The sequence below is a fragment of the Pezoporus wallicus genome, unplaced genomic scaffold (genome assembly GCF_028554395.1).
Source record: "Pezoporus wallicus isolate ANWC-B61680 ecotype Strahan unplaced genomic scaffold, APGP_CSIRO_Pwel_v1 contig_2908, whole genome shotgun sequence".
NCBI lineage: Eukaryota > Metazoa > Chordata > Aves > Psittaciformes > Psittacidae > Pezoporus > Pezoporus wallicus.
In genome coordinates this window covers 4,345,359-4,369,653 of record NW_026642179.1, presented here as the reverse complement: position 1 = coordinate 4,369,653, position 24,295 = coordinate 4,345,359, and the positions used below count along the sequence as shown (strand labels likewise).

The window sequence follows — 24,295 nt, the reverse complement described above, 5'->3', positions numbered from 1 at the left end:
CAGTGCCATCATGTTGCACCATTGCCCAAGCAGCCAGAGCAGGACTGCATTTCACAGTCTATGTGCTGCAGACTATGGGCGGTCAATAAAACATCATGCAAGGGACAAAACTGCTAGAAATCAGACTTTCCTTTGCCTATCCCTTCAGGAAAACAAACAAACAAAGCAAAACGTTCCTGTGCATGCAAGAGCGACAGGACTGGGGAAAAAGAAAAAAGAAAAAATAAATCAGTGCTCATCCACTACTTAAGAGGCATTGATCTGGCTGTAAATGAAACCCTCAGAGAGTGCTGTCTGCAACATAGCATCCAAAATGCTTGGGGATCCTTTGGGAAATGCTGCAGGAAACATCACCCTCTGGAGTCATACTCAGACTCAGGAGTAAGCTGGGAAAGAAATCTGGAGAGAAAGCAGGTTGTTGAAGACATGGAAGGATGTGATATATCTGAGGTATTAGTATAAAGATAAGGGAATTGAAGAAAACCAAACGGTAAGAAATGCTGAAGATACAAGTCAGCCCAGAGGGCGATGGAGCAGCTGGGTACAGGCTGAGGCCTCCTGGATAAGAGCAACAAACCCCCCCCCATCAGAGAAAGCTTGCTGGCAGTCCAGCCTGGCAAAGGATCAGGCCAGGTTGAGAACACATTCACCAGAAAAGGGCTGATTTTTCTCTTTTGAGGGCTGAGGATGTGGGGTTTCAAAGGTGGAGACACTTTTCCCTCTGCAAGCTGTTCTTCCACAGCAGTCTGGGCTGGGTCCAGCCAAGCTCTGGCAGTAGTGGTGGTGCATCCCTTGTGACACAGGGAAGCTGGTTGCTGCTGGTTAGCTAGCCAGCTGACCCCATGTTACAGTGGCTTTGTGTAAGCAAAGGTGAACCACAGAGCCAGCACACACCACTGAACTGGTGCTTGTTTCTGAAATGCAACCCCACATGTTTCTGGGAAATGGTTGTTTCCCCCCTGGAGATTCATGTCACAGCATCTTAACCTCTTGTACTTCTTACATTAAGGGAGCTACGTGAATAACACAGATAGGAGCCTGGTACTCACCTCTCTGTTATCTCTGTCTGCTTGGACCAGGATACCCTTAAAACAGGGTTCAATAAAATGAACATAATCATTATACTGCAAAGAGAAAGTGAAAAGAAAGGGGTTGTAATTGGAGAAAACTGGGTTCATGTCCTGGGTGGATGTTCAGAAAACAGTATGGAACATTATGCCATTTTATACACATTTCCCTTAAGAATCATTTGCAGTGATTATGCAAAATGTAATTTTGACAAATCTCAATCTGTTTGAATAATGCATTAATTATGGTGCTTTGCTGAGTTCTATCTGGACATATCTCCACATACAAAATCGCTTTTTTTCCACTCACACTGTAGACATTTCTTCCACGCTCTATTAGCTTATGCCTTTGGCCTTGCTTCTAGCACTATTTGCACATATTTTTGACTTCTGGAGACTTTGCGAGTCCCCTGTCAAACTTTGCAGGTCATTTTGTATCCTAATGTCTGATGCCTCTCGTGCATAGCTGAATAACAACATATCAAATTACCACATATCCACCAAATTGTGATAATTAGTGGGGTGTATTCTTCTAGCCTGATACATATGTGAGGTAAAACATGCCAGTATAAACCTTTCACTGCAAGGTTCAGAAGAGCATCATTCCTAAAAGCATGGCTAAGAGGCTGCTAATGCTCAAGCTTAGGAGCCTAGGTCAAGCTATAATGTGTCTGAGCCGGTAGGTTCTTGGTGTGGGTACAGTAAAGGAATATATATTATATGCTCTTTCTGGGATTGTTTTGATGAACAGATGATATTTCAAACTCTAATGGCTTGCCTCCATTTTTCTGCCAACACTGTTCACTCTTCCAACTATCCAGCCATATAAAGACAGATCTTTACTGGAGTTTCTAAGTAACTTGCACAATAACAAGCTATTGACAAAAACTAGACTTTATATCTCAGTGACTGTGCCCTGGCAAGCTTTTATAGAAAGGAGCCCAGGGAAAGAGGTGGTTGAATTAGCTTTTAAAATTAGGAGACAGGCAGCTGCTTGGCTTTAACGTGGCACCAAACCTCCTGTTCTTGGCCTGGCTCATGGAAAAGCTTTGCTTTCTGTGATAGTAGTGCTGGTTCTCTATGGGTAACCAGCATATCCTCAACCTGTCCAGGGCTTAAAAAGGGAGATAGTAACACTGAAGCAACCTGACCAGACTCCATGCAGACCTGCGCAGGTTGAACTAGATTGCCGCCTTGCAGGATTCTGACACATGAAAAGGCATATGCTGGTAATTTTCTAGCCTGGAAAGATTCTCCTGAGGCTGGAGCCCAACACAGTATTACGCTGTGCTATGCTAGGTGAATTTATTAGCTCTAGTGTGATTCTACACCACTTTACCTGTTGCACTCACATCCCTAAGTAAGCAAAACTATGCAGCTGACATCCTCCGGGGCAGGGCAGGGGGATGATGATTTAGCAGCCACCCTGCTGACCACATGAAGCCAGCTTCCCAAAGGTAATTGGTTTTAATCCACCATCCAACATAGGTACTAAGTGTTGTAGTTACACCACTGTAATGCCTATAGTTGCTAAGGGGACTGAAAAAGCTGGTATAAGGCACAAGGAAGACAACTTAATGAAAATGGGACATACTTACTGCAATGATGTTGACAAAGTCATTTTCTCCCAGAGTATCTAATATGGTGGTAATGGTGTGTTTGGCAATGGTCATCCGCAGGCCCTTCATGCTCCCACTGACGTCCACAATGATGACGATGTCCTTGGGAGAGGTGGCCGCTTGGATGTACCTTTTATAAAAGAAGAATACAAGGAAGCAGGGTGAGTGTACAAAGAGGAGGAATGCTGAGCGTGCTGCTGTTGCGTGATGCTAGAGGCAGCAAAACGAGTGTCACGAACACAGCTATTCAGCAGGGTCAGGCTGGGTATCCAATGGGTCCCTTCCTACCAACATGCCCCAGCATCTCACTTCCCACATTGGCAAGTGCTGGGCCTGCTGCAGATGTACGTCCACAAACAGCTAACAGTGAGAATTGCTAAAGCCTCCTTTAGCCATGCTGAACAGACTGAATAAACACTTCACATCTCTGGAGTCTGAACAGCCCCATCCCTCCAGTCACAGAATTATAAGAAGGATGGGACAGAGGAAGGACAAACCAGTGGCAATATTCATGTGGCACATGTTAGATGCCATAAGGCAAGCTGGAACTGACAGGTGGTAAAGCTTCCTAACCTGCCACTGCCTTCATTTATGTAGCCCTCATTTCTTGCAGAAGCCGCACGGGGCAGTAGCTGGTGATCAGGAACTCACCAAGGTGTCACTTTGGAAAAGAGGTGGAGAGGAAGACTGAAAGGTGCTTTGACTAAGTCTCTCCAAAACTCTTACCAGCCACGATTCCTGCAGTCAAAGGAGATGACTCCATTCTCATCTGGTAACCACTTTATTCCTGAGGGGAGCAACAAAAGGAGCAATAAACACACACAGACAGGCAGGCATCTGCTCCCCACTCCCCAGGGAACTTCCACTGTTCACTGCTGAGACACAGCTACCTCATGGGCATACAAGTCTGGCCAGCAATAGCAGTGGCCATTCTGTAGAAAAACAAGCAGAGCTACATAGATACCTATTTAAAAATGTACCTAGATACAGTTTTTTTCATTATGGGGAGCAGCTGCTTTTAGTTTGAGCTTTTTGCCACTTTGATGTAGTTTTCAACATCTTTTTCTCCCCAACAGTGGTTGAGAGCATATAAACACAGGAGCAGTAACAGGGACATGTCCCCTGTTTCCTGCTCTGCTCACAGTCATCCCTACTTTTCCCTTCCACAACACGTGACAGGTCACAGAACAAGGGCATGCAGCCATCTGATGAAGGGGACAGCAGGCCAGGCTACAGCTGTGGAGGATCCTGTGGGCTCCTTCAAGCACAGACCTTCCCCTCTTGCTCCATGACCTTATATGCAGCTCTCTGCTCATGTGTGGATAACAAGTCAGACTGGCAGCAGCATCTGCCACGTGGATGGAGAGGGGTTGTGGCTGCTATTAAAAACCACAGGGAAGCATGAAGCAGGGAACCCTCCTGCAGCATCCGCACCCCACCTGAGAGATGGGTGCTGCCATGGTGTTTTGTGAGGTTTTTTGGAGCACCTGTAAGCAGCCTTCTCCAGGATTTCAAGGACATCATGCTTAGGGGGCTGGTCCATGTAGGAAAAAGGGGGTCATGCCTACCATGGACACTATTCCTTCCTCCTAAGTGTCAGCAGCCCATGCACTCAGTATTTTTCTCACTGCACCCTGCCCATCATGGGGTCATGCTGCCCTCAACCTTCCCAGATTGAGCTCTTCCATGGCACAGACCTTGTCCTGCAAGACTATTGCATTGCACTGAAAAAGCAAAGCTGATCTCTGCTCTTTTACCTGGGTAGAGCCTAAAGAATCCAGTGGAGCTGCCAAAGTACTGCCAGGTCAGCGTGGGATCCCTTTCAAAGTTGTCCACGAAAATAGGATTCAGGGCTTCTGACATGTAAACACCATTCAGGATGTCCGGGTCTGTGATGAAAGAATAGAAAATAGGGAAAAAAGTGCAAAAGAGGATAGGTGACCCACCACCTCCAATGGAGGAGAGAGATGAGAACAAAAGCAACCCCAGGAGCTGTGCAGCCTTGTCCAAAACTTTGACAATGGGAAGGGAACTGGATACATCATCCAGTAAATCCTGGAGGCCAGGTCACCACTGGCTGCTACAAGTGATCTTGGTCATATACTATTATCCCTGTTTCTGGTTCCATCCTTCTCTGCCCTTGGGCATTACACCTGGTTGGAAGAGGGCTCTGAGAAGCCCAGAAAACCAGCACTGCACTGAGCACAACGGGCCACACCACACAGGCAGGGCTCAGGAGTGTTTATGTTAGTTGTAACTGCCTAAGACAGAGGAGCTCTAGGATTTCATGACATTTCTCTCTCCTCTTTTTGCCAACAATCCTTTTGTCTCCTCCTCTTTCTTTTACAAAGCCTGAGCTGTCCTCTCTTGCCCCTGATCTCATCAGAATCAATAGCAAGTTGCAGGCTTGCAAGAATTCGTAAGAGACAATGTATATTTGGTGTCTGTGTTGACTCATTGCCTCAGGAGACCAAACAGAGCAGCAGCAATAGAAACAGGGAATTATGAGACTAATTATTGTAGGATTAGATGTATTAATGTTGAAAGGGAAGGGGCTTTGGCCTACCACTTCCTGTTAGTCACTTTACTAATGGCAGTTTTGGTCAAAATAGGGTAAAATTGAACTGTGACTCCTCCAGGGATGAGGCCAGAGGAACTCATACATGTAGGGAGCCAGAAGAGCTGTGGAGAGCCAGGCTTGCTGCAATTTGCAAAAGAGGGAGTGAGTACTGCCAAGCACTGGTCCCGGCATGAGCCACGGGTATCAAATGGCTCCATCTCCTTCTCCTCTATCTCCTCCTCCTCCATCTCCTGCTCATTATCCAGCCATAGCAGTTGGATGGTTTGTGTCAAGCTTTAGAGGCAAGAAATCAGCTAGCTGAGCAGCGCCTCTCTCCTGTCTCTGACAGCATCCATTTGGCCACCTTTTCCTGTGTGCTGCTCTAGGCAGCAGCCTACTTTATGTAGCTGCCCACAGCCAACTCTGCTGGTGGCTCTATTGTGAGCAAGATTTTAGTGTCTGGTGCTGTCAGACCAGATGGAACTAATTGAAAATCATGGGAGAAATAGAACTCCCTCTATTGTCCCTCTAAATAATGTAACAGTTGTGAGCACAGTCACCAGCACCTACCCTGTCTGGTCCTGAAGATTGTAAATGAGAGAAGTAATGGCAGCTTTTTTTCTTGCTAAAATGTACGCAAGGGGAAGAGCTGATGGGGAGGCAGGGAAGGAGCCAGTTCAGGCAGCTTCAAGTGGTGGCCAAAAGGAGCAGTAAACTCAGAACGATCACAACTGGTGCCTCATCCCGCAGATTTGGCAGTGTGCTGACCAGCCTGGAGATGGAGTGGTTTCTGGTGCGTAGCCAGAGTGGAAGATGTGCAGGAGGAGAGGACACACTCTGGGCACAGACGAGGCCGTATAAGCCTCAGTGCCTTCCTGGCCTTCTGCAGCTGCTAAAGTGCCAAAGGCTCACTGAGAAAAATAACCCAGAATAGTCATGTCCTTCTAACAGTTGTTCATTATCCTGCCCATGGCAGGGGGGTTAGAACTAAAGGATCTTTAAGGTCCCTTCCAACCCAAACCATTTTGTGACTCTATGATTCTACCTTCAGTCCCTATGGATATGCTCATTAGGAGTTAAAAGTGTCCCTGTGAGCTGTTAGTGCCCCATAATACAAAGGTACTTGGGATCTAAAATCTCATTTAAAATCAGTGAGATCCTCAACACCTGAAGACCTTGATAGATCTGATCCTTTGTATGGAGTGACGATTGCCAGTAAATTCACAACACTGTGTTTCATAGCATCTTTGAGTGGATAGATGAACCCTAGGAGACTATACTGCCTGCCTCTGATTATGGAGAACTGTCCATAATCAGAGGTCTTTCAAGAGCAGATTATACCTAAGCCCTGTCACAGTGACAAGCTACAGCACAGGCATAGACATGCCTTGGGACAATATCTTTCCAGCCCTGTTTTCTTTTCTGTCAGTTGTGGTTTTTTTTTTTAATATTCCCATCTTTTCTTTCAGTATTATTACTGGTTGTTTCCACAGTAACCTACTAGTAGTGAGAAAGTAGAGGCCATTACCTTTGTTGTAGACGTTGGTGGGGAGCTGGATATCACTGTACGTTGTGTTCACCAGCAGATTATTGAAATGCTCATTTGGCTCTAAAATGAATTCATCTCCAAGCTCTACATAATTGTCATTTTCATCCTTATCATTAATCAGGAGAGAGTTGTAGTAATCAAACTGTTGATGATGACAATGGAAGAGAGAAAGGCAACAAGAGAGAATAAGACAGACTATCACCAGGTACTGCCTGAAAAAAAACTCAAAACCTCTTTAAAAGGTGAAGTGACACCTGAAGAATTTGGGCTTCAAATAGGATCATGATGCGCAGCAACCAACAGCCATTACCAACCGAAAATTGTCAAGCTGCACAAATGATGGTTTCTGACCAGTTTCTCACTGTCAGGTGCCCATATGACTGAAAGCATGGTCATAACCAGCAGAAAAAGAGCCACCTGAGAGGAAAGGGACAGAGTGGTGGACTCCTGTGGTCCCTCACAGGTATTTAAGTGACTAGCCAGAGAGATGGAGTGTCTCACTGGGTCTGCCTCCCAGGTTTGCTACAGGGCATGCCAATCCAGACCTTACTTGTCCTGTCTCTGCAGCTGTCATTTACTAGAGCGAGCTGTTGATGTTCATCTATCCAGGATTATCCCCTCACTCTATCACTCTAAGCAGCAGGCACACATAAATAGTGAAGGATAGAGGGAAGGTGATCAAAGATAATGGAGTTTTCCCCCTGTGAAGCCACTGGTGATTTAGCACCTACAGCCATTTTAGTATCCTCAGGACACTCTTCACCCTTGATAATAGATGTTTTGAAGATGTTTTTGTTGACTTTATCCAAGGGCAGAGGTTATTTAAGGCTTTATGTTCAAGCTAACAGTACTCAGGCAGTGTGAATGATGTGTGGGAATACAGTCAAGTACTTCAACTCACCCATGACCCTTACTGTGAATGCAGCTAACCCAACTAGCATGACTGTAATGGGATTCTTAAATAAAGAGGTGAAGATGGCAGCTAGCTTGATTTCAAGAACCATTTTCACTCCCACCTTTTCCCAGCATGGAGACGTATACTTGCAGCGATAGCCTGTACTTCTACTAAGCACTCTGTGCTTGCACTGAGGACAGCGGACATTCTTTAGCAGAGTTTTCACTCCAGTTCCCTTCAACAACAATAATCCCATAGCTTGGCTACAACAGCTATTAACAGAAAGCCAATTAACCAAACGGCTTGGACAACACCAAGCTTTCAGTTAAGGGGAGTCCTATCAAGTGGGTGTCTGCAGGGTAGAGAAAAGATGATGGGAGCTGTTGAGAAAGATAGTGAGAAACTCAGCTCATTGGGATTAGCAGTTTGCTGTGGGTATTTGTAACAGCATCCACCTCATCACTCATACACACTCAATTTTTAGTTCGTTTTCCAGTCAAGTAACTGACAAAGCTCCAGCTAATTTGCAACAACGCATCATATAGTGACAACGTTGGTGTGCAGAAATGTAATGCCAATAACATCACACAACCCAACGTCTTCACAGATCCTTCCCCTCCCAGCACTGAAGGGACTAATCTCCTTGGTGTTACTAGGTTTGGGATCTGCCAAGGGAGTCTCTTACACTACCTTCTAGACAACCCGAGTGCCCTGAAGACAAGGAAACTCCTAACCTGTTCAGGAACCTGAGGTGGCTGATGCGTGTCATATTTTGTCACTGACTAGGATAAACTTACCTCCAGTGAGGAGTTGTACTCGTGGTTCAGATCTGCATCTTCTGCTGCTTCCACCAACCTCTAATGCAAGCACATGGAAAGAAAGATGAGGGAGTGCAGTAAAAAACCCTCCATAAGCTCTTCCAGCTGTATCAGCCATTCAGACAGGTAGTGAAAAGACACGCAACTGCCCCCTTTACCACAACACAGAGTCACAGGGCTATAAACTTCCCTCCTACCCTCCTTTTCTGCTGACCTGTCATTCTGTGCTGCAACTTTACATCTTGGAAGGTATATTCACAGCTATTTACTGCCAAGTATATTCACACCTACTTACTCCAGAGTCCCCACTAAACCCCTGAGCAGTCTTAGATATCACAGGACATATACAAACAGGAACATGTTGATTCAGAGAATGAACAGCCAGAGATTTAATTTCATTTTCCATGAACCCTTCCAAAAAGCCATGGGAAAGGCACGGTAGACCCAGCCTGATGTCAGTATCTTGTCAGAAGAAAAGGCCTTGTGGGAGTCTCAATATTGGTATATTATTACTGAGACAAAGACCATGACTTGATTTCATAAAGGACTCAGTGATGGTGTGGCCATTTATAAGCTCTTACCATTTATGGAAGACAAAATAATCAACTAGCATTCTCCACTGTGATGCTTCAGGGCACTAATTCTCAATTGGTGCAGACTGGGAAGGAATCCAGCTACACATGCACATGTTTTCAGAGCTGCACAATCAGCGATAGTCTCAGCAAAACTACTTTTTGCTCCTTCACAAAGGATAAGGAAATCCAAACACTGGAAAAGTCTGGATATGAATTTAATGTTATGGGCCAAAGCTCTGGGTCTAAATATGCCCACATTTCACTTTGGGATTCAAATGATGTGTTTCTGGATGACTTTTCCACATTAGATGCCTTTAACAGTCAAGGCTCTGTGACTACAGAAATATGCTTTTCATAGTGGGTAAATATAAGGGAATATGATAGATCCTTAGATGCAAGAGGTAAGAGGGGCCATAATGATTACTCGCTCTGATCTCCAACACAGCAACAGCTAAAGACCTCTTGCCACCTCCTCCACACTTCCCCATGTACACAGCTGGAAATCCAAGCACTTTCCTTGCAGCTTCTGTTCAGGGGCTGCAGAAATTTCCCTTGAGCCACACACACAGCTGAAACAAGCTACCAGTCTTCAATGGCCAGACTGCATTATGCAAGGATGGCTTTTCTCTTGCGAGAGGTGTTTTTTTTCTCTATAAACAGCTTTTTTTTCTCCTGGAAGAGTATTCATTCCCTCATATTTATTCCTAGACTTTGTTTGTATCTCATTTCCTACTTTGGGCTGAGGGAGAAGCCAGCATTCCCTTGTCTGAACGCCCACATCCTCCCACCAGTGTCTACTTAAAGCTCAGAGAGAGCAGCCAGCTGCATCAGCAGGCATTTTGTTAGGCAAGGAAGTCCTCATGCAACCTCTGTGCCCACACACTCCTGGTACAAGCAGGAAGCTTTGTGTCTACTGCTCTGGGGCTGACAGGAGAGGATTTCCTTTCTTTAGCCCTGGTGGTCTTACCTCAACGGCTTCGACCTTCCTGCGGAGCATGCTTTCCATCTGCTCTGAGAACTTCTTCACCAGCTCCAAGCCATCCACCTCTTTGATCTTCAGCGTTGGCTCCACATCTTTGTACTTCTACCCAAGGGAAAGCAGAAAACCCTGCTGAGCAGGAGGCTCATAAGGAGAGGGGTGAATCTGTTATTGTTAGCTAGGTATTATTATTTTTGGTGAAGAAAGATGTGTTGAAAGAACCAGTCTGATTTATCACACCCCACACCCCCCTTTGTATTTCCCCCCTTTTCAGGGTGTGTGCAGATCACTGGCCGTAACACAAAGCATTTTGACTAAGTAAAGGCAACTGATCCAATTGTGAGCTTGTAACTGTTGAAAACAGCAATGTACCCGAAGCTATTAGTGACTACAAAGGAGAGAGAAGCAGAAGAGGCTTTTGAAAACCAAAAATACACATTGTGCTTACATCCATAATAACATTATGTACATCACATACCTGAAATTTACTTAAGGCAGAGAGAAGGGCAAGGAACTGTATACTGTCATTATATTGCCTCCTACACCATATGTGCTCTGGGTCACTAGTGGGAGAGATGTCATGCTAGTGTAATAACTTGTCCTCCCACAGTGCCATCCTATCTGTAGGGTAACTTATCAGGTCTGCAGCAAGAAGGGTCTGCTCAGGCTTAGGTGGGAAACTGCTAAGGAAAGGTCAGTGAGACAGTTATGATACTTATTCAGCATGCACAACACACTTTGAGCCAAGAGTACCGCAGAGGTGATTCCTTGAAACTAGGAATTACAAGTGTAACTATGTACTGTTGCCTCCACTGCGAGAGATGCCGTAATAAGAAGGATCTGGGTCTGACAGCCTTAGAGATAACCAGTTTCTTCTGACCATGTTTTGTAGAATCTAGGCATTAAAAACCTGACAGTACTCCCAAACTGGATAACTGTAATCTGCCTCCCTGAATCTCCCCTTTCAAGACTGGATACAGTGGCCCTTATTTCCCTTTAAAAAAGAAAAATAAATCCCAAACCTAACAAAGATAGGCAGAAATGAAGAGTAAAACAACCTGCAAAAGGACACAATATGGTTAACTTATTTCACAAAAGCCAGAGCCTTTTCCCCCAGCAATGTGGAAGCATGAAGGCAACAGAGACTGAATTTCCCCCATCCCTCATCATCATTTCTCTCTGCAGTGTATACACATTCCCATCATCTACATGTTGTATTAACACCACAGCATCAATCTCACCCAGGGCTGGACTTCTTGTGCTGGTAAAAAATGAGGTGGTGAAAGGGTAAGGGGATGGCAGGACTTTTGAGGCACTTTGGAGTTAGAAGAAAGGGGATGGTGACAACTTCGGATGTCTTTAGGGTGGGTAGTAGAGCTCCTTTTGTTCAAGAAGCTCATTGACCATCTGGGAGGGAGGGCAGCTGAGCCCAGGCAGGGTAAGAAATGCCTTGAGGATGGGGCAGGCTGAGGACATCAAACAGAAATAGCAGCATCCAGCCTGCAGCAGGCATGGCAGAGAGGCTGCTTGCTCTGTCTGGCGTGATTAACAGCAAGGGTTTTACCGGATTAAATACGCCAGTCCTTGCATCCCCTCTGCTGTGGCTGAGTAGGCAGGACCGGCAGGGGAGGAGGTAGGGTTGAACACGAAGGTTAGCGTAACCATGATGCTGAAAGAGGGACGTGCAACAACAACCCCCCTGACCGAGGTCCCTGACTGCTGACAAGAGCACAGGACGCATCCCAGCTGGTGCCTGTCCCATTTAGCTCTGTGTCATGGTTTCATTGTAAGGGAAGGGATCTTTGCCAGGCTAGGCTTTAATCAGGCCCTCCTCGGGGGGAGGAGGGTAATCTCTCCTGGGAAAGCTAGTGAAGGGGGGGGACCACACCAGCACGGGCAAGCATGCACTTTACAAAGTGACCTGCCATCGGTTACTTTGGGTCATATCTTGAATGAAAAAGAACAGGGCTTTTCACCTCTCAATTATTGTTTAATGTGCTTTTGACACATTGACAAGTAGATGTTGACAAGGTAAAAGTAATCATGAGCAATCATGAGCAGTCTGATAATACTGTACACACGTCTCAGCCCTGGGAACTAGCCAGGAATGAGAAGACAGGAAAACAACCACCAAAAAGTTTTCTGCAAAGTTTCAGTTGGCTGCAAGGAATACACCTGGTTTGAACTTTTTTTCCTCCTACAGTCTAACAAACAACTTTCTATCTGAATCACTGCCACTAAATTCTCCTGCTATTAATGAACATTCACTCCAAGACTTCCTAAAGGTGAGCAATGAAGTAGCGCCTGTGACTTCAATATTGTTAGCAGACACCATATTTGAAAGTATGCATATGTCAATACAGGTGCTTGTAGCTGACCAAGATTAGCCTGCACAGAATAAGTTTAGGGTTCAAGTTATCAGATCATTATAATTTCCAGAACAGGAATTGTCTGTAGACTTAGGGAGAATTGGCTGAAAGGATCTGATGTTGAAAAGGGGCCAAAAAGTTCTGATCTAACAGAAAATCTTTTCATATTCATCTAGTAATTAGTATTCCCTTAAAATAGAAGGAGCAATTAATTAAGATTCTCCTTCTGCAGTGATGGGGGTGGTGACTTAAAACTGGAATATCCAGGACCCAGTATTCTAAGTTTTATCTGTGAACAGAGATATATCACCAAATATATTTTCTTGTTGCCACCTCCATGAAATTGAGCCCATTGGTGTACACGGTGTTGCATTACTCACTGCTAGTGAAACTATATTAAGAGTGTGAAAGACATCCCTTTCATCTTCACCCAGGAAAATGTCTTGACTGAACTTCTTTAACTTCTATTCTTCACCATGCAGTTATTTGTCGTGCTTTCTAGTAATTACATAGCTGGAGCAAACAGCCAAGTCGTGCTGTCCTTTCTCAGCCCTATCCAATGGGGTAGGCAATCATCACCTCAGGTCCATAAGGAGGCAGGAGGCAATTCTCAGGAAACACTTATAATGCATCATTTACACAGTAGAAGAAAAAGTGAAGATTTGGGTCTGCTGAAGCTGATGGCGTTCCTGCCACTTGGAGGCAAGAACCTCCGTATCATCTTCTTGGCATGGCTGCCACTTTGATTGCAGCAGCAGGACTATCAGCAAACAGACCTCATAAGCCACAAGTTGCAGCTTTCTGTTCCTTGGCTCTGGGAGATGCTACTCTCTTCCCCCTACTCAGCCTTTCACATTACCTCTCTATTCCAGCTGTATTGCTCTCAGCTGTTCTAGACTCTGGTCAACATTCTAACACAGATCCATCATCTTAGAGCCAGGTTTAGTTATGCAAGCTTATCACAGAATCATAGAATGGTTTGGGCTGGAAGGGACCTTAAAGATCATCTGTTCCAACCTCTCTGTCATGGGCAGGGGCACCTTCCACTAGACCGGGTTGCTCAAAGGCCTGTCCAGCCTGGCCTTGAACACTTCCAGGAAATGGAAGCATGTTCATAATGAAGAATTTCTCCCTAATATCTAATCTAAATCTCCCCTCTGTCAGTTTAAAGCCATTCTCCCTTGTCTTCTCACTACTTGCCCTTGTAAAAAGTTCCACTTCAACTTACCTTAACTTCTGCTGCATAATCATAGAATAGTTAGGGTTGGAAAGGACCTTAAGATCATCTAGTTACAACCACCCTGAATACTTCAGCCATCAAACCAAAAATCACTCTTTGGCTTCTGCTACCTTGATGAGGTTTAATTTGAGGATATCCTTACTGCTTGGGATAGAGAAACACCTGGGGGGCTTTCTAAAAGCCTTCTGATCCAGGATGAAATCCTGCCTTTGCGGATTCAAGAGATGTCTACTGATTCACCAGGTCTCTTGAAACAATAAAGCCTGGCAAGAAATTGACTGTTTGGATTTGCAATGAGATATTAGAGTTCTTCTGGGAAAACAAACAAAAAACCCTAAAGAAAACCAAGCAAACTCAAAGCCACAAAAGGAAGTTTATGCTAAATATTAAGGAGAAGGTCTACATACAAAACATTTAGTAACTGAATAATTATGGCTCTCAAAGCAACAATAAGTTAGTTACTTTGAACCTATTAGGCACAAGGGAGCATGAAACAAAATATGAAAGGTGCTGTTTTCTCTCAGTTTGTATTTCCACAAAGGCAAAATGCCTATCAACTTAAGCAGAAAAGGTCTCTACACTGTGCCCCTCATTCCTCTGCTGGTCTGTGCATGCTCACACACACAGAGAAATAGTTAATGTGAAAGAGAGGCAATGGCCCAAAAAGAGGAAGGTGCCTGGAAAGCACGTTTGGTTTTCCAAACTTCAGGGCATTTGGCTCCCCTGTGCAGGCCTGCAGTCTGCACTACTCTAACGATCCACATAAAGTTACTTGTGGTCTGCCAAGGTGCATCTCATGGGGCATGAAAACATTGCTATTAGTAAAAGATCTGTATATGCCCTCCTGAAGCCATCCTTCTGTAGCAGTGTAGGTGTCATGATCCAGGATCATCTGTTTTGAGATGCTGATTTGTGAGTAAGTGTCTAACCCAGGGCTTGCTAAGGAAACAGAGGCTGAAAGAAGGACTGAAGTTGTGTGTGCTCCCTGGTCCTCCCCTATTTCCCCAGTCCCAGGAAAATAAGGGAATATCCCTGGACCGTTTTTCTAGGCCCAGGGAAATAAGGGAAAATGAAAGAGCTCAAGAAGAGTGACTTCAAGCTTGAAAGGCAATCCTGAGCTGTTTAAACTGCTGAGGTTAGGGCAGTCCTGAGCTGTTTAAACTGCTGAGGTTAGGGCAGGTGACCTGGTTTCAGCTGGGATAGTTAATTTTCTTCCTAGTTGCTGGTACAGCGCTTTATTCTGGATTTAGTCTGAAAATAACACTGATAACACACTGATGTTTTAATTGTTGCTATGTAGTGCTTACCCTGATTGAGGACTTTCCAGTCTCTCATGCTCTGCCAGTGAGAAGAGGCATGGGAAGCCTGGGGGAAGCAGACAGGACACCTGACCCAAACTAGCCAAAGGGGTACTCCATACCACAGCACATCATGCCCAGTATGTAAACCGGGGTGAGTTGTCTGATCACTGTTTGGGGATTGGCTGAGTATCAGTCAGCAGGTAGTGACCAATTATATTGTGCATCACTTGTGTTTATTAAGTTTTGATTTTTTCTGTTTTATGTCTTTCTTATTATTATAACCCTTTTTATTAATATTATATTGCACTTTATTTTAATTATTCTTATCTCAACCCATAGATTCTACATTCTCTTCATTTGCCTCCCCATGCCACCCTGGCTGGGGAAGGGAAGGAGTGAGGGAGTGGTACGGTACTTAATTGCTGGCTGGGTCTAAACCACAACAGCAGGACAGGATGTGCATTTGGGAGATGGCTCTTCACTGGAGTGTTAACAGAGCAAGTCCGGATCGAGCTCATCTGTATCCCAGTGCTGGAAGTGGTGACAGTGGCTCACTGAAGGACACTTTCCCTCTGAATCATGGGTGACAGCGTTCCATGCAGAGCATCCACAGAGGTTGTGCAAAGCACAATCTGTCTGTGCTACATCCAAGCCCCAACACTTGCAAGAGCAAATGAGACACCTTCCCCTCTCCCAGAACAAAGCCATGTGGACAAGGACTGGGACAGGCAAGTCCAATTGTTTTATAAGGCTGTCAGACCACCAGGGAAATACAGCTCTGCCTCCCGGCCCTTGACATGAATGCAAGATTGGATTTTGTAACATTCAGGTTTCTTTTTCATCAAAAATCAGTTTTCTTTGCTTCCAGTGAATTACACCAAAAGCTGATAAAGTTGAGAACTTTTGTTCAAGATCTGGTTGCCATGACTGTCATTTTCAGTGGTACTATACTAGAATCTACAGGTCTCATATAACCCATACCTCCAAAAGATCAAGATCCCAAGAGACAAGACAGTATGGACAGAGGGGGGTGAAACAATCGAGTGCAACATTCCTAAAGGGTCAACAGCACAGCTGTCTTAACACCTACCCTAGTATCACATTTGCCATTGTTAACTTTCACAACACTGCTATTTTCAAGCTAAACCCTGTTTTTCTTGGTCCCACTGACTTTTGGACCTTAAGGAACATCAACTCCCTTAATCTCTTGGTAGAAATAGCCACACAAGCAGTGCAAGTTGGCTATGTTTAAGCATACCTATATAGCATCAGATGCAGATGCCTGACTATCAAATAATCCCAGTCTGAATCTTACACCCAGTGGAGTTCTGGCACCCACCAGAAATACCTGAGCATGTCACTTTGCCTCTGACAATTATCTCTTGGAGACCCCATGGAATAATGGGCAATGCAGACATCATCCAAACTGCTAAAAGCCAAACTTTTACCTGCATCTATACCCACCACAGCTGCCTCATGACTAGTGCATGAAGTACCTCTATTCGTGCTGACAGATTTTTAATGCACAGTGGCACATTCCTCCTAAAAAGGTCTGATGATCAGATCAGTATGGATCTTTTTGGTGGATGCTGAAGGCCGTCCATGGCCAAGCCTACCAAGGGTGATACTCCTTTACTCCAGATAGAAAGCAGCACTGTGGACACAGGGAAAGAAGGGCTCAGAAGCAAGGCAAGGCAAATGACATCCAGATCCTTCCTTTTGCACTGAGATATGGGTGTTATTACTAATACGAGGACAGAAATCAGGCACCTAGAAGGCCTAAGAGACAATGCAGGGTTTGTATTGAAGAGAAGGGTCAGAGGAAGAGTAAAGAAAAGGAACTGGACAGTCCCATGGGGTGGAGAGGGGACTGCATCACTTCAGATGCACCCAGCAGCCACCAGGCCCCCTGCACAGCACTTGAGACCTGTTGATCCATGCAGCCCTGCTCCCGCAGTGCAGAGCTCACCAAGCCTGGAAGAGGAGCAGCCATTCACCTCTGACTTCAGGAGTCAAAGTAACAGGACAGCTTCTCTACATCTGCAAATGGGACCTTTATTAAAGCCTCTGGGGCTACACCCTTTAATGCTGGTTTCAGGTACTGACACTGTTGTTTCCGTGCAATGGTGCCTGGTGTTTGGTGACCAGGCCAAGCAGAGCTCTGCACCTCTGGAAGATCGTGGCTTCGAGGGCAGCTGCCTCAGGGACCTTGTCCAAAGCAGAGTTTCAAGGGCAGAATTCAAAGAATTAAGTGACTGGTGGAAGACAGATGAAGAAAGCAGAAAGAAACAAGAGTGCCAGCTGGAGAGCTGCAGGAGGGGACAATGGGATGACCATGAACATGGGAGTGATGGGCAGGATAGGAACTGATAGGCAATTAGGAAAGGAGGAGCGAAGGGTCAGTACAAAAGGGCATAAAATGATTATCAGAGGGGAAACAAAATTAGTACTGTTAAAAAGTATTTCTTTTTTTAAAACAGGACTATTTAAGTGCCATTCAGCCATGGCTAATGAAAACAGGAAGGGCATTAGATAGATGGACACCCTTCTCCACTTCACGGAGAATGGCCACAGGGCATCACTCTCTGCTTATGGATATGAAGCTACATGGGTTTTGAGAGTTAACTGGAGACCTGTGTGGCTTGCTTTCTTCCATCCCAGAGGAAAGCTTGGAGGGCTACATGGGGAGACAGTCCAAAGCAACTGAACCCTCACAGCTTTTGCCTACCTTCTGCAACAGGAGAGAGCCTGAATACTTAGTCACAATGGAGTACAGCTCCCCACCAAAGGCATCTGCCCAAGCCTTCACCCTAAAAAAATGAAAAAAGGATAAATCAGTGTTAATAAAAATCAGCAGAACTGTTTACTTCTTCAGACGGGGAAAGCTCAATTTTCCTGAGTATGAATCCTCCCCTTTTTTCTCTAAGCCACTACTGTGACAGCAACAAAGCTTTCTCCCCATACTGCTAGCCAGACAAGGAGTAAGGCAGGCAGCAAGCATTGCTCTTGGACGTTCTGTCTGGGACATTGGTCAGTGAGGAGAGACACTGAGTTCTGCCTGTCTCAGTCACTATTTTAACTAATCACCAAGTTTTGACTTAGTGAATTTGTCTCACATAACTTTAGAAGTACAAAACTTCTACATTTGGTCTTCAGCATCAGCTGTTTTCCTCTGTTGTTAGCAAAGTGATATGAATAGCTCTCTGCAGACACCTATTTGTCTTCACTGGTTGCAGACAGAGCCTGGGGTGAAGGGCTAGACACCTAATGTCAAGACTGCTGAAGAGAAATAAGTGCCAGACCTGAAAGAAGTTGTCAAGATTCACCCCTTGGATTCAGTTCCTAGAGCTTTGTGGAGCAGAGACCAACAAGCCAGACTAATTCACTGCTGTCAGTGGAGATACTACAGCTTGATAATGCCAGAGTAGATTATACACCTTGTCACTGTAAAACAGTACTTACATTTGTGCCATCCTGTAAATAACTGACAATAGCAATACCACATGGAGTATATAAGGATGTTGAAGACCAACCTGAACATCAAGCCATCCAAATCAAAATAGATGGCTCTCATTATTGACGAGCACTTCATCAAAAATCTGTTACATGATTCACATTAAGCAGATCCACCTACATACAGTTCCTTCAACAAGGACTCACTTAGGAGAGATTTATTCAATGGGATAAATAGCCTCCTCCACTTACCAGAATACACTACTTATTTATGGGGTGCAGAGTCTTAGCTACGGCTTCCAGTAGATTTCTTCCAGTCCTAAGCAGGCTTTATCATCAGGGTCTAATTTCTCAGTGCATCACACCATTTTCATAGCACAATAAAACACCAACAGAGATGAGCTCTGGAGCAAAGCCAGCGCAACAATGGTGGAATAATCACAACAGCTAACTTCAGCCTGGGAAAGACTGTTTAGACTCTCCTCTTGCAAAAAGGGTAGTAGGCAGCTATAGGAATGATTTGAAACATACTTAAGGCTTCTATACTAAACTGCACCTCTTTCCACTGCCTATAAAAGCAGTATAAGAGGGTGGGTGTCTTTTTTAATCACTCCTCAATTAGCAATGAGGCATTAATTTCTAACCACTGAGTGTGCTCTAGCACCAGCTGAAGTCAATAAGAACAAGGCTTACCCATTCGTGTCATGTCGTCGTCATCCCCCCCCCCCCCCCCTTCTTTTTAGCATTGTACTCTGCATCTTATTTTGACAGCCAGAGCTTTTGCCTCTTCATTTCATTCTTAAATGCAAAAGAGTATGGGTATTTGATAGGACAGCAGGATTTATTGCCCCGTATCAGAATTATTCTAGCAAGCCTATAATAAAAGAGGAAACCATAACAGGCACCTTATGGGATGCTTTCCTGCTTGTTGTAGTAACTAACAGATTCCCTGAGGTATAAGGAGCTCTGAATCAACATTTAACTCGATGCCCATCTGCTGCTGATGGTTTTATAGCTTTTATGTATGAGATGTTTTGTGCTGATATTGACTAATATTCTTCAGTCTCCTCACCTTTTGCTGCAGAAGAAGAGAACCTGGACATGAAGTCTGGGATAGTAATTTTAGCAATGAAGTTTATCTTTACCCCATTTGCCTCCCCCAGAAATGAGGTGCATATGATCCTGGCCTTTCCGTTTTGTGTTGTGTTTGTGGCAGTGCGTGTGCCCCTGTTCCCCCCAGCCCTCATCATTTGTCAACCCATTAGGGTGGAAGAGTCTGTGATATATGTATATAAAATAGCAGAAAGATGCTATTACTGAAGTAAGAGGCCCACAATAAATACAAGCTTAGCAACAGTCAGTCACTAGAGAAGCCAGCCACACACACATTTTCATGGAAGATCCCTGCCTTACTGCTCGTGGATCTGCTCATTGTGCAGTCTTTAAGTCCATCATGACTTGGGATTCTCTGCTTTCCTAAAAACGGGACAAGAGAATGTTGGGTTTTAGCCTTTGAGAGCACTTTTAGCAGACAGAGGGCCAGAGACGAGCAGCTTTGGAGAGCTGGTTGGAAAGTTAGGTGTCACAGAGGAATGGGAGGGCACAAAGGTCCCAAAGCCCCATGTGACAGGGTTGAGGAGTGGGTAATTAAAAATATAGAGTGGCATTTTACAGAAGTTGAAAAGGAGGCAAATGGAGAGGTGGAAATATACTGGCATTTACATATTTAAAAGACAATTATTTGCCAGGGAAGGGAGTAACCTCAGAGTACTGGGAAATCAAGGGCAGCCTGCTGAATTCAAATAGGCTTCCTTATTTTTTTATAAACAAGTTAGAGAAAAAGTCAGTCTAAAATTCATCAGGTTGCAGAGAAATTTCATCTAAGGCTGCTAGCTCCATGAACTCAGGGAGAGATACGTACAGGTGGTAGGGGCAGTCTAAAGAGGCCATACCAGGTTGACATTCACCTCTCCCACCAGCATGTCCTTATGTTTATTGGTGTCCTAAGCAGCAAAGGATGAGCAGCCAGATCCACATCCTCACCATCCTCACTATCCTCACAGCTACAAGAACTCCTGACCGTGCCATGGCCAGCTGATGAGCAGAGCAGTGGCCAGGAGTAAAGAGGAGGTGGTTTCTGTGCTGACCTTGAACCCCAGAAGCATTGCTAGTAATCGACTGAGTAGAGCTTTGCACGCTGGAGTTAAAGCCAAGTGAGCTTCGAAAAGATGTGAATAAACTGGCAATGAACTGAACATGGTGCAACAAAGCCAGACGCGACTTGGGGAGCAGCACAGGCTGATTTAGCCTTATGTCACTTAACTGTGATTGAACCCAGCTGTGTTTCAAAGTCTTTGGTTTTGTGTCCCCAGAATGTCCCTGCATAACCTATGAAGCAAGTCCATTTTCCACTGATTTACTTCCTTCGGTCCTCTGGCCAATGTGCTCTTCTACTGAAGTTTCATTGAAAGAGAGCAACTTTAATATTTTAGTTAAATTCAGGAGTGGATTTCAACCACCAGGGATTAATTCAGCTGTGGGTCTGATTTCAGTGCTAGGGGAGAAAAGCTTTTTTCTATTGTTTACTCTTCATTCTTGTGCATGAATACGTTCCAAATTGTGCAAAGTGACGTAACTCTTTTCTCCGTGGTAAAGGACTATCACATTATAACCAAACACATCAGAAAAGGATTTGGTCAGAGATTGCCTGCCTGTAATCCCTGCACTTGTATTCAGTAGCAAAACCAGCATAAAGGCTGTCCAGGTTATTAATGCTGCAGATTTCAAGGCCAAAAGGTATTTCCATGCAGTATTTACCCAGGGAATGGAAAGCTGAATTTTATTTTGCATGGTTTAAAATTATCAGAAGTTGGATTTTATTCTCTGTAACCTCTGTGTCCTTTTTGTGAGATGCAAATCAGAAGCACTTTGATGAGGAAGGGCTTGAAAGTGCAGCCAAGAATAAAATTGGTGGCAAAGTTTCCTGAGACCCTCCCCAGATAACGTCATTGCAGCTCCTGGTAATCGCCTGGGCTGTATAGGTGAGCACATCTGCAAAGGGTCTTATAGGCAATGACTGAATATAAAACATTTTCTCAGTCTCAGGAAAGGGATTGAGCTGCCTTTGGTTGGTTTATCAGACATGTCTGCCCCAGAAAGTGGATGGCAGTGTTGTCTCCTCTCCAGACCAACTGGCTGTCCTGTGTGGACAGACTGATCCCAGCTCCAGAGAAGCTGCCCCCCAACAACTTTTACCAACTGTGGTGCTGACATTTTTAATCCTTAAAGGATTTAACTTGCCTAAATCAGCTTACAAGGTGAAGTTTTCATACACTGGGTTTGCTGAGAGCCCTTAGCCTCCTGGGGTGCTGTCAGGGCAGGCTGGTGGGGAGTTTTCCAGCAGTGACCGTGCTGGAGGAGCCGCTTATGCACACCAACACACACGTGCAGGAATGGGTGCCCTGCAAAACCACATCCAAAAAGGTGCATGAAGATGCCCTGCATGTGCACTAGTACCTGGACACAAATGCAGTGTGTGCCCCATCTCTGGAAATGTTCAAGGCCAGGCTGGATGGGGCTTTGAGCAACCTGGTCTAGTGGAAGGTGTCCTTGCCCATGGCAGGGGGTTTTGGAAATAGATGATCATAGAATCATAGAATCATACAGTCATAGATGATCTATAAAGTACCTTCCAACCCAAACCATGCTGTGCTTCTGTGCACAAAACATGGCTGTTTATGCTTTCTATTGCAGCCCATCCTTTTATTCCTATGCTCCAAAGCTCTGGGAAGGGCTATTACACGTTTTGTAATAGGGTGTAGCAGGAGTAAGGAAGAAAAGGTGCTATGGCCTCTTTCCTATGTGTAGCCTCCATGACCCTAACATCCCGTGACATCTGCCCACGTGAATAAACACATGTGTGTATTATCCAGGCTGCGTATGTGCACACAAAGGCTTTTTTTCGGCCATCAGTGTACCAGACCAACACAAGGGGTCAGAGCTGCAAAGCTTGTACTGCACGAACCATATCTAGTGTGTATCAGAGAGATGTATCTTCACTCTAACACCCCATGCGTATGCCTCCTGCAGCCAGGTCCTCACCACTGCTATACATCCCCGGGGTGTCCCTGTCACTGTCTGCTGGAATGGCTCTGCTAAACTGGGGAGCTGCTAAACTGGGGCTGCTTGCATCTGCCTCCATGGCTGAATCTCTCCAAATTGCACCCGTGGCGGGGTTTTATGAATATGTCTTTAAACTGGTTTTGCCTTCTGCCACCCAGTGCATTAAGCAATGCATTAATAAATGACAAATTGCTTAACTAAAGCAGATGAGTATCATTGCTCTGCTTGACGAATGGAAAAACAAGGCATTGCATCCATGCTAGAGGTGTGAACGGAATCTGTGGCTCCCATTCCCATGTCCTTTCCCAGAAGCCATCGCCACCATTGGAAGGAAACACAACTTCTCCTGAAGTGATGTGCTCCTTTGGAGGAGCCTGCACCTGCGGCGCTTGCACTCCCATCCTCCTGCCCATGCCCACAGCATTGCCCACTCCACACCAGAAACACTGCACAACAGAGAGAAGGAAACACTTACGTCTCCAGCGGGATCTTCGTCTGGGCCCTGGCAGAGGGCAGGAGGCAGAAGAGCCAGAGTGTCATCCACAGGATGGCCCAGGGCCCCATCCTCCATGTGCTAACCATCAGCAAGAGGACTGGACAGCGGGATGTGGGGGTTCCCTGTCCTTCCTGCTGCCCCGGGGGGGATCCCACGCAGCCCCTGCCATGCTGTCACACTGGGTATCCTCAAGCTGCGGGGCCAAGCCCCGGGGTGACCCTGGCTGCCTCCGCCCTGGAAATGCCACTCCTGCTACCGGGTGCTGTCACGGTGTCTCTGATGCAGGGCAGGCGGCTATAAACCTGCAGGGACCCTCGTTGGTGGGCACCCGTGGGTGCGGTGCATCTCTGCGTCCTGAGGAGCGGCCGTGTCGGGAGGGAGAATCCGTGCCGCGAGCTGCAGTAGCTACGTAATCCCCCACCAGCCCCTTAATCCCCTCACCAAGCAGCAGCAGCCACAGATTTAGAGAAGTGGAGTGGGATAAAATCACACGGGATTACTCTGATTCCTGAAGATGGGTTTGGCTTCTCCAGCCAGAGGTCAGGCTGTGCCTGCTTTAAAAGGGGCACATCCACTCCCTCCCCCCCACAAATAAACCCTGACCTCTGATCTGTGTCCAGCAAGGCCTCTTTGTCACACTGCAGGATGCTGACATGTTGCTCCAGCAGGTCACCCCAGCACCATCTCCTCCCCACTGGGGACCTGGGGTTGGGACCAGGAATGTGGGCTACAAGGCAGACACCAGTCTGTTCATGCTGTGCTTCTGCTCGGTGCTGAGGCTTGCACAGGACCAGCTTGCACAAGAGAAAGGAGGAGAGGAGAAAGGAAAGAGGAGAGGAGAGATGAGAGAAAAGGAGGGAAAATGGGCAGCAGGAAGCAAAAACAGCATGGAAAATGCCGTTTTTAACTGATTGTCTCCTTATGTTAGTAAGTCTTTACTAATAGTTGAACCTCTCAGTTCGGGCAACATTCAACTGAGATTGCCACCCCCTCATTTGTCTGGAGACCAATGAATCAAAGGAGCCCGATGGCTGAGCTTGATGAAAAGCAGCAAGCAGCAAACTGCACACTCGGATGAGGAGCATGCTGTATAAGCTCATCACAGTCACGAGAAGTATGGATTATAAATAACTATAGATACAGCAGCTGAAAGATTATAAATTGCCTGTTGAACACCTTGACTCTATGGCTATGAATTAACCTGGTTATTAAAGTATCTTCCAATCATCTTCTGCACCTTTACAAACGGTGT

The 24,295-nt window shown here is 45.5% G+C and overlaps 1 protein-coding gene across 1 annotated transcript in view; it reads right to left on the bottom strand.

Annotated features, from left to right (window-relative positions):
- CACNA2D4 (calcium voltage-gated channel auxiliary subunit alpha2delta 4) overlaps positions 1–23,363 on the bottom strand; it is a 127,242-nt gene extending 103,879 nt beyond the window's left edge. Inside the window, exons 1-9 of the mRNA XM_057428135.1 lie at positions 23,023–23,363; positions 17,701–17,782; positions 10,051–10,167; positions 8,488–8,547; positions 6,775–6,937; positions 4,444–4,575; positions 3,413–3,473; positions 2,666–2,816; positions 1,050–1,124 (exon numbers count right to left, since the gene is read on the bottom strand). Of these exons, the coding sequence (XP_057284118.1) occupies positions 1,050–1,124; positions 2,666–2,816; positions 3,413–3,473; positions 4,444–4,575; positions 6,775–6,937; positions 8,488–8,547; positions 10,051–10,167; positions 17,701–17,782; positions 23,023–23,129 (948 nt within the window). The 5' untranslated portion in view covers positions 23,130–23,363. The remainder of the gene's footprint in view (positions 1–1,049; positions 1,125–2,665; positions 2,817–3,412; positions 3,474–4,443; positions 4,576–6,774; positions 6,938–8,487; positions 8,548–10,050; positions 10,168–17,700; positions 17,783–23,022) is intronic.
- Between the last annotated feature and the right edge of the window lie 932 nt (positions 23,364–24,295).